Source organism: Kryptolebias marmoratus, linkage group LG1 (genome assembly GCF_001649575.2).
Source record: "Kryptolebias marmoratus isolate JLee-2015 linkage group LG1, ASM164957v2, whole genome shotgun sequence".
Classification (NCBI taxonomy): Eukaryota; Metazoa; Chordata; class Actinopteri; order Cyprinodontiformes; family Rivulidae; genus Kryptolebias; species Kryptolebias marmoratus.
In genome coordinates, this window is record NC_051430.1 from 31,076,856 (window position 1) to 31,085,648 (window position 8,793).

At 43.2% G+C, this 8,793-nt stretch overlaps 2 protein-coding genes and 1 long non-coding RNA gene across 5 annotated transcripts in view; 1 reads left to right on the plus strand and 2 right to left on the minus strand.

Moving 5' to 3' along the window:
• LOC108245888 (ras-related protein Rab-14-like) overlaps positions 1-2,557 on the minus strand; it is a 7,892-nt gene extending 5,335 nt beyond the window's left edge. Inside the window, exons 1-5 of the mRNA XM_017433140.2 lie at positions 2,403-2,557; positions 2,026-2,084; positions 883-936; positions 403-580; positions 191-257 (exon numbers count right to left, since the gene is read on the minus strand). Coding sequence (XP_017288629.1) covers positions 191-257; positions 403-580; positions 883-936; positions 2,026-2,077 — 351 coding nt within the window. The 5' untranslated portion in view covers positions 2,078-2,084; positions 2,403-2,557. The remainder of the gene's footprint in view (positions 1-190; positions 258-402; positions 581-882; positions 937-2,025; positions 2,085-2,402) is intronic.
• A 985-nt stretch (positions 2,558-3,542) lies between these two features.
• si:dkey-220o5.5 (actin filament-associated protein 1-like 2) overlaps positions 3,543-8,793 on the plus strand; it is a 15,732-nt gene continuing 10,481 nt past the window's right edge. The window contains exon 1 of one of the 3 annotated variants that reach the window (XR_005233693.1): positions 3,543-3,875. Coding sequence is in view for 1 of the 3 variants with exons in the window: in XM_025009816.2 (XP_024865584.2) it covers positions 3,860-3,875 (16 nt within the window). In the remaining 2 variants the exon portion in view is untranslated. The remainder of the gene's footprint in view (positions 3,876-8,793) is intronic. The other 2 variants (XR_005233694.1, XM_025009816.2) reach the window with 2 other exon arrangements.
• Positions 4,335-8,793, minus strand: part of LOC112451221 — a 10,945-nt gene continuing 6,486 nt past the window's right edge. The window contains exon 5 of the long non-coding RNA XR_003040003.2: positions 4,335-4,818. This is a non-coding gene — a long non-coding RNA (uncharacterized LOC112451221). The remainder of the gene's footprint in view (positions 4,819-8,793) is intronic.

The window sequence follows — 8,793 nt, forward strand, 5'->3', positions numbered from 1 at the left end:
GGGATCCCTCTGTAGTTGGAACACACCCTCCGGTCCCCCTTTTTGAATAAGGGGACCACCACCCCGGTCTGCCAATCCAGAGGAACTGTCCCCGATGTCCACGCGATCATCATCATCACAGTAATAAATAAAGTCGTTTTCTCTGACATCGTGCCGCCCTGTTTGGTTTGACCGCAGCGTGAACACTCACTGTGTTTGGGTTGGTCAGGTTCCGGGCGTCTGTCAGCCAGCTGCTCAGGTGATTGTAGGTACTTCTCCTACACACACACACACACACACACACACACACACACACGTTACTCTACAAAGATGTGACAAAAGGAAGTGAAGAGGAAGTAGAGCTAAAGCTGCAAACCCCGCCCCCTTAAGCCCCACCCACACCCCTTCTTCTCCTCTGGGTACCTGGTGATGTCGTAGACCATGAGGGCCCCGGCGGCCCCCCTGTAGTAGGACCTGGTGACGGCCCTGAAGCGCTCCTGACCGGCCGTGTCCCAGATCTGCAGCTTCACCTTCTGACCGTGGACCTCCATGATCCTGGTGCCAAACTCCACCCCGATGGTGTGAGGACAGTCCGCCATGACTGCGCACAGAAACACAAGTCAACATGGCCGCTGCGACGCAACAACAGCAAACACACTGACAGACACTTCTTGTGGAGACGCCTCTGATTCACAGAGTGAGAAGGAAGAAGGTTTGATGATCAGAGTTTTATTTAAAAACATCCCAAAAAGGTGAATTACTTAATTTAAAACATTTATTACTGTTACTTTAACTCTTCATAATCTTGATGCAGATAAGATGACTTTAATTCTGCTTTACAAACTAACTTTCATGTAAATAAACCCAAACCCAGCTTTATATTCTGAATTAGACAGAACTTACATTTTTTCTCTGTGAACTGATGTAACAAACACGACTTCCCGACGCCCATATCACCTGAAAGCACACGAACGCATCACAGAAAACGTTACAGAGAGCTGCTGTTAGAGAAGAGAACAGTTGATGCTGAACCGGAAACATCTTTGGAGATAAAAGTAAGTACACCCCACTTTGTGTTAAGGTTTTAACAGATCAGAAATGAATGAAAACTGGTTCCAGCCTTCAGAGGTTCAGGATCTGCAGGTTCTGCTGTGGAGCTACAGGTGTGTGTTAACACAACGCCAGGGTGGAAAGACATCAGCTATGACCTCAGAGAAGCAGCTGCTGCTGCCCATCAACATGGGAAGGGTCAAAGGTCATTTCCAAACTATCTGGAGTCCATTGTTCTACAGAGAGGAAGATTATTCACAAGAGGAAACATTGAAGACAGCTGCAGATTCACCCTGAAGGTCAGACAGTGCAATGAGCTCCATCTCAGACTCTACAGGCCTCAGTTAGCAGGTCAAAGGTCAAAGGTTAAAGCCTCTTCTCTCTAAAAACAACACGGCAGCTCAACTCAGGTTCATCTGAAGGAACCAGAAGACTTCTGGACCAGAACCAGACCAGAGGACAGATGTTTACCCAGAATGCACTGCAGCTGTCAGCAAGGTGGTGGAGGGCCGATGGTTTGGGCTGATTCTGGAGTCAGATGTGAGGCCATCTGTCCGACAAACAGGACAATGATCCCAAACACAGCAGCTAATCTACAACAGAACAGTCCAGAACCAGAACCTCAGAGAGCTGAGCAGAAACCAAGGAGCTGAAGCAACGCTGGAAAGAAGAGTGGGCCACAACTCCTCCACAACCAGGAACCCACTGAGAGTTCTGCTGCTGGAGGAGGTTCTGTTGGGTCAGGAGCTGGAACCAGTTTTAACATTTAAGTTATTTACCAAATGATTTTAATTCAAACCTGAAACATAAAACCTTAAACTGAAAGGAGGGGTATTTATTTGATCTTTCAGGTCAAAGTGCATCATAAAAATATTCAGTTTAAACTCTGCGGAACCATCAGCTGGACCCATGAACGAACCTGGGTTTGGTTCTGTTCCCTGTGAAGCCGAACAGTGAAATAAACCCTGAGGAGAAGCCTGGAGAAGCTGGACTCACCGATGATGATGTATTTGAAGATGTAGGAGTAGTTGTACGGAGCTGCAGTCATCGTGACTCTGTGGAAGAACAAATAAATAAATAAAAAACAGGGAAACAGTGAGTCCACACCCGGTCCGACAGTCCGAACCGGGTCCGTCTCAAACATAACCTGAACCCGTACCGGGACCAGCTGGCCTGGACCCAAAACCATCTCAGTTATTAAGCAGGAAAAGGAGTCATTGTTACCAGAAGTGTTAAAGCCGATCAGCTGACTTCCCTCTCTAAGCTAACCGGCTAACAGCTAACAGCAGGAGGCCACTTTCCTCTAACGTCACAGCGAAAACAACAGGATTACCGCCGCAAAGCATGCTGGGTAACTAACCGAGCCGTCTTACCTTCAGTCCGGCGGTGTGTCCAACCTGTAAACCTGGTTAAAGTGCTGCTTAGGCCGACAGTTAACGCCGTTAGCTGGATAACCTGCTGAGCCGTCAGGAAATCTCTTCCACTCTTCCGGGTCTCCGCCTCCTCTTCTTCCTCTACGGTTTTTTAAAACGCCAGTGTGCTTCCGGGGAGTTTATCTACCGCCACCTTCTGGAGACATTTGGTATATATTCTGTTGTCCTGACTGCGGTCAGTCTCTGCAAAAACTGTCTTCTTGGACATTTTCTTTGCTTTAGAAAAGGTTACGAGTCTTAGGGAGGATTGTAAAAATAAAGATAAAATAAATAAAGACCAAAACAAAAAATCAAATCACACTTTCTTGATGTGTGTCTGCACAATAAGACATTTCCAGTCATGAGAGGTTCTATTATTTACACTTTATCAGCTAAATGAGATATATTAAAATTTACTTTAGTATGACAAACATCTACAACTGAAAAAGCTTTGGAGATGATCCAACTCATGATGGCCGCCACAGCTATTCAACATAAACCACAGAAATAAACTATAATTCAGTCAGTTTTACAGAAACTGAGCTAAAATCTGCTGTGATGGTAGCTGAGAGTCATTCACGGCATATATTCTGAATATATGACCTGAGACTGCACAGAATGTTATATTTTCAAGCACTGACTGAAACGACTACACCTCGGTCATTTCTCAGCATGATCTTAGGCGGCGGGCGATAAGCATTCCTTCATGGAACGCCAGGCCTTAAATTCTATAATCGTCCTTTCCTTCATGAAGACATTCTGATGATAAACATCTGCTGCCTTCAAGGACCACATCTTTTCCAGGGACGTCTGAGACAATGTAAAACCACATTCTGCTCACATTCCACAGGCTGAGGAAGAGGAGGGGACGGATTCTGGACGGGCCCGCCTTCGGTCCCCATTAGAGACACCAAACGTGACGAGGACGGCTGCGTCCTGTTGGACACCTGAGGACGTGTTTGGGGACAAAACACCAGAAACTCTTCATCACTTGGCATCTTTAAAAACTTTCCTGACTCTAGTTTTATTGGAACGTGTTGCAGCCTGAAATAAGAGAAGCTGAATATTAAATGAGACAAACAGGAAGTCAAACTGTCTTCGATGAAATAAGAGACAGTGTGAGGACTACTACTCCTTTCATTGTGTCCCCTTCATGTTGTCCGTCATCCGAAGGCTTTCTCTGTTGTTGCTTGTTTTCCACTCTTTCTCACACATAATGAGTCTGCTGGTCCTCCTCCTCCTCCTCCTCCTCCTCCTCGTGCTGAGGTCACAGAGAGGCAGAGCTCGACTGTCAGACCTCAAACTGCTTCCCACAGAGCCAACAGACCGACCTCAGTCAGGAGGAAACAGGAGGAATTCTGTTTTGGATTCTTCAGCAGAGATATGAGACTGAAGATGAGCCGCTGAGGACGACAGACATGGACAAACAGAAAGGTACTGAAATGAACCACAGAACTCAACCAGAACCTCTAAATTCTTCACAATAAATAACTTTAAACCACAGAGTAACCATGTTTGTAAAAACAATCCTCATTATTTCAAACATGCTTTATTTTCCATGTTTATTATTAGAAGCAAACTGGAGGATAAGTTTAATAAGTTTGGTTTTGGAGTTCAGATTAAGAGATGAGATTTAAAAATAATTACCAGTGAAAATGTAATGTTTCAGCATAAAACTCTTTTTGACTGGGATCTAAAACTTATCATGTTGTTTATTTATTTAAGTTTCTGGAGAACATCATCCGAAAGAAAGTCCAATTATCTGCAGTGTTTTAAACAATTCAAGGTCTTTAGAATATTAATTGGCAAAATTAAAAATTAATTCAGGCGTAGATATTGTAAATGTTTGTTTTAATTTTACTAATAATGAAAATATCTGACCAAACTAAGATAAGCAAGGAGGAAATAAAACCTTCAGCCTGAAATATCAAAACTTCTGTTTGTTAGTTTGGATTTTTTTTTTGAGTCTTTTTAATCTTTTTTTATCCAAAGATGTGACTCAAACTGTTCACATTTTTCTTTGTTTTTTTTTAAATTAAAATCAGACAATAAATGATGAAATAATGAGGAATCAGGTTGTTTCCGGTTGGATCTCACTGATCTGCAGCTGCTGGAAACTCAAACTGTGAAGAAAAAGATAAACTTCAGAGTAAAGTCTCACTGAAGTCTGAGTGTTTGTGTAGTTTTGTGTGTAGTTTGTAAATGTGCATTCTTGGCCGTGGACATTACTCTGTTGTCCACCTCCACCCACATTGCACCACCCACCTCATGTTTATGATTCAATCTGCTGGAGTCCACTTCAGACGGATCTGGACTTTTAATCCACATCATTTATCATCGTTCGGCTGTCAGCCTCTGGTTTCTGTCAGAGATCTCCCTGCAGGTGAAATCCAGATGGTATTTTCATCACATCATCACCTTCATGGAACCAGAATGTGATCTTTCAGGGAGAAATATGGGATTCAGAACATCGAAGGCGTTGAATGAAGCAGGTGGAACGTGTTTAGATCTCAGATGTTCTCTGAGGGCAGCATTATGAGCCATCCTCTTGTTTTTTGAGTCTTTATCACTGAACTGGTATGTTAACAATCGGAAACGCAATGTTTGCTCCTCCATCATCCTTCCTCCTCCTCTTCCTGCTCTTCATCATCCCTTCCTCCTCCTGCTGGTCTCAGGGGATGCTAATAAGCTGTTTAGATTCATCAGATCTTTGTGTTTGTGGCTCAGATGTATCTAAACCAACATTTTTAGCATTTTTCTCACATTACAAACCTTTTTTATTCCCACAAGTTGTTTAATTTACAACCCTGATCCCGACAAAGATAAGACGTTGTCTAAAAGGTAAATAAAAACAGAATTCAAAGGTTTATAAATCTCATAAACCCAGATTTTATACAGTAAACATATTAAATGTTGAAATCAGATAATTCTGAATCTGCTGGCAGCAACACGTCTGTTTCTAGATGTTTCCCTCTGTGCAGCATCTGTAAACATCTGGACCTGAGGTTGTCCCATTCTGTCTGTGAACATCTGGACCTGAGGTCGTCCCATTCTGTCTGTAAACATCTGGACCTGAGGTTGTCCCATTCTGTCTGTTCAACAGTCCTGGATGGGAGCAGATGTTGTTCTAAAACCAGAGGCACTAATGTACCCCCATACCATCAGAGAGGCAGGCTGGACCTCAGAACAGTTCTCCTCTTTGGTCCAGAGGAGACACATCTGTTCACATCTGACTTCCTCTTTGCCTGATAGAGCTTTAAGCAGCGTTTGTGGACGGCTGTTTACAGACAGTGTTCCTGAGCAGAACAGAACCAGAACCAGCCTTGACCTTTGACCTCAGAGGTTTCTACAGAAGCCTGATGTGGTGAACGTTTCACGCTTTGATGAAAGAGCTCACATGAGAAAATGCTGCAGCAGATTTGATTTATTGTTGTTGCTCCACATGTATATTTATTTAGATTTTAAAGGTGATGCAACTTGTACAGGTTTTGTTCTACAGTTTGCTTCGTTGCTGCTTGTTTTGAACAAAGAACTTTGTGAATAAATGATGGTTATCTGGTGGGTTAACATGGTTTTTGTCAGGCTGGATGGCAACGGAAGCGAACCCAGAGTGCAGACTCATTCTTCCAAAAAACAAAACTAATTTATTGAATCAAGAGAATAAATAAAAACAAACGGCTGACGTGGCAGCAAACTAAACTAAACAAAAATCCAGAGCAGGGCATGGCAATGAGAGAACAAAACATAGAAACAGCAACGACAAACAATGATCCGAGTGGGAGAAATGACCGGGTATTAGAACACTGGGGTTAACGAGATAAATGGAAACAGGTGAGTGGAGATAATGGCAGACAGGTGGAGATGGGTGTGGCAAGGAAAGCAGAAGAGTGACAGGGGAGGAGTGAATACAGATAACAACACAACCAGGAAAAAAACAAACTGAAATAATAACTCAAAACTCAAAACTTAAAACCTCACAGTTTTATTCTTGATTAAAGCCATTTAATCTAAGAGCCATTAGAGAAACACAAACGTAAAGCTTCTCTGCTCGTACTGACAGCTGATTGGGGTTCTGATTCTGGGTCAGTGTCAGGAAAACGTTTTCTTCTGTCCTATATTTACCAGCCAGAGGATGAAAGAGGAGCTCCACACCCTGCAGAACACATGTTAGTACTTCAGTTTTCACAAGAAGCCTCCATGATTTAATGTCTTAATGAGCCCAGAACAAATCTGAGTCGAACCTGAGCCTCGAAAACCAGCTCAGAACCCTGAAATAACCCTGAGAAGGTCCCCGAGCTAACTATAAATACGAGCGTCCCCACAAAGACAGCTGGACACACACACACACACACACGCACACACATACACACACACACACGCTGTGTTCAGGAGTTTTTTGCAGGATTTCAGTTAATTTCAGGGTTCGGTTTTATGGTAAAGAGGCTTAAATCACTTTTTCTAAACTTTTCAACTCAGTCCAGTTACAGGAGCAGCTCGGCTGTTTGCTTTCTGTCGCCACAGTTCCTTCGATTTTCAGCTGCAAACCATAAATAAACAGAATTTAAAAAAAGGATCAAACAAAAACTAACATGATTGTCATGTGAGCACAGAGATCAGGAAACATTTAGTAAAAACACCTCTGCTGCAGTTTCCCAGCAGGTCTGATTAGTTGTTGTCCTGTTTTATGACTGACAGCTGATGTGAGAGAAAACTGTCAGCTGGCAGCGTTTCTTTAAGGACTGTTAGTTTTTAATAACAAATAAATTTATAAATGTGAATTCAACATGGCTGCCGCGCGGTGATGGCTGCAGAAATAACCTGTTTTAATTTCCCTTCTGTCAGTTTGTACCCCGTTTAATCAGCCACAGCAACAATATTATTATTATTCTGATAGGAAACCTTTGAAAGGAGAGAAATCCATATTTAATTTGTTTATTTTAATTAGCCGGATCAGTTAGATCCTGACTGTCTGAACCTTTGAGGTATGATCTGACCTGCCTGAGTTTGTCTGTTAGCAAAATATCTCATTAACCACTAAATAGATTTTAATGAAACTTCCAGGAAGTAATCACTGAATGGACGTCTACAACTGAAACTTTAGAAGCTAATTCAAGATGGCCGCCTCAGCCAGCCGACCTTGGGAAAAAAATATTGGCTATAATTCAGTGAGTTTTACAGATGTTGAGCTAAAATGTGGTGTGGTAGTAGCTGAGAGTCATTCACAACACATACTCCAAGGGCTATTCTGTCAGTTCAAGATGGCCACCAAAGCTAATTAACATTAGTCAACACAAAAATGTCTGTAATTAAACAGATCCGAACATTCAGACATGGATCTCCTGAAGTGTTTAAAACTAAAGAAATCTGAGCGTCTCTGCTGAAACTTCATTTATTTATTTATTTTATTTATTTATTTAACAAATTTATGATTATTTTTCTCAGAAGCTTTTAGTAAAGATCAGCTTCAGATTTAAGTTACAGTTAAGTTTTGTGATCTTTAGATAATGTTTCAGTTTGATGTGTCCCTGAAATGATGTAAACATGCTGGTGTTTGTGTGTGTGTGTGTGCGTGTGTGTGTGCGTCCTGCAGCCTAAAAGGCAGAGACAGGAAGTGATGCTGATGCTCAGATAGCAGCACAAACATTTTATTTCTTAACGAAGCTTTCAGAGTCAGAGGTGACTTTAAACTTTGTGTCTCTGCAGCGTCCTGATTGGCTCCTCCTGTTGTCATGTCTGTGATGGTGTCAGAGCTGACGGTGTGGGATCTGAAGGTGTAGCAGCTGATGGTGTTGGATCTGACAGTGTTGGATGAAGCTGATGGTGTAGCTGCTGATGGTGTCTGAGCTGACGGTGTTGGATGGAGCTGATGGTGTAGCTGCTGACGGTGTAGCTGCTGACGGTGTAGCTGCTGACGGTGTTGGATGAAGCTGACGGTGTCTGAGCTGATGGTGTCTGAGCTGACGGTGTTGGATGGAGCTGACGGTGTAGCTGCTGACAGTGTAGCTGCTGACAGTGTTGGATGGAGCTGACGGTGTTGGATGGATCTGACGGTGTAGCTGCTGACAGTGTAGCTGCTGACAGTGTTGGATGGAGCTGATGGTGTTGGATGGAACTGACGGTGTAGCTGCTGACAGTGTAGCTGCTGATGGTGATGCAGCTGATGGTGTCTGAGCTGACGGTGTGGGATGGAGCTGACGGTGTTGGATGGAGCTGACAGTGTTGGATGGAGCTGACAGTGTTGGATGGAGCTGACGGTGTTGGATGGAGCTGACGGTGTTGGATGGAGCTGACAGTATTAGATGAAGCTGACGGTGTCTGAGCTGATGGTGTCTGAGCTGACGGTGTTGGATGG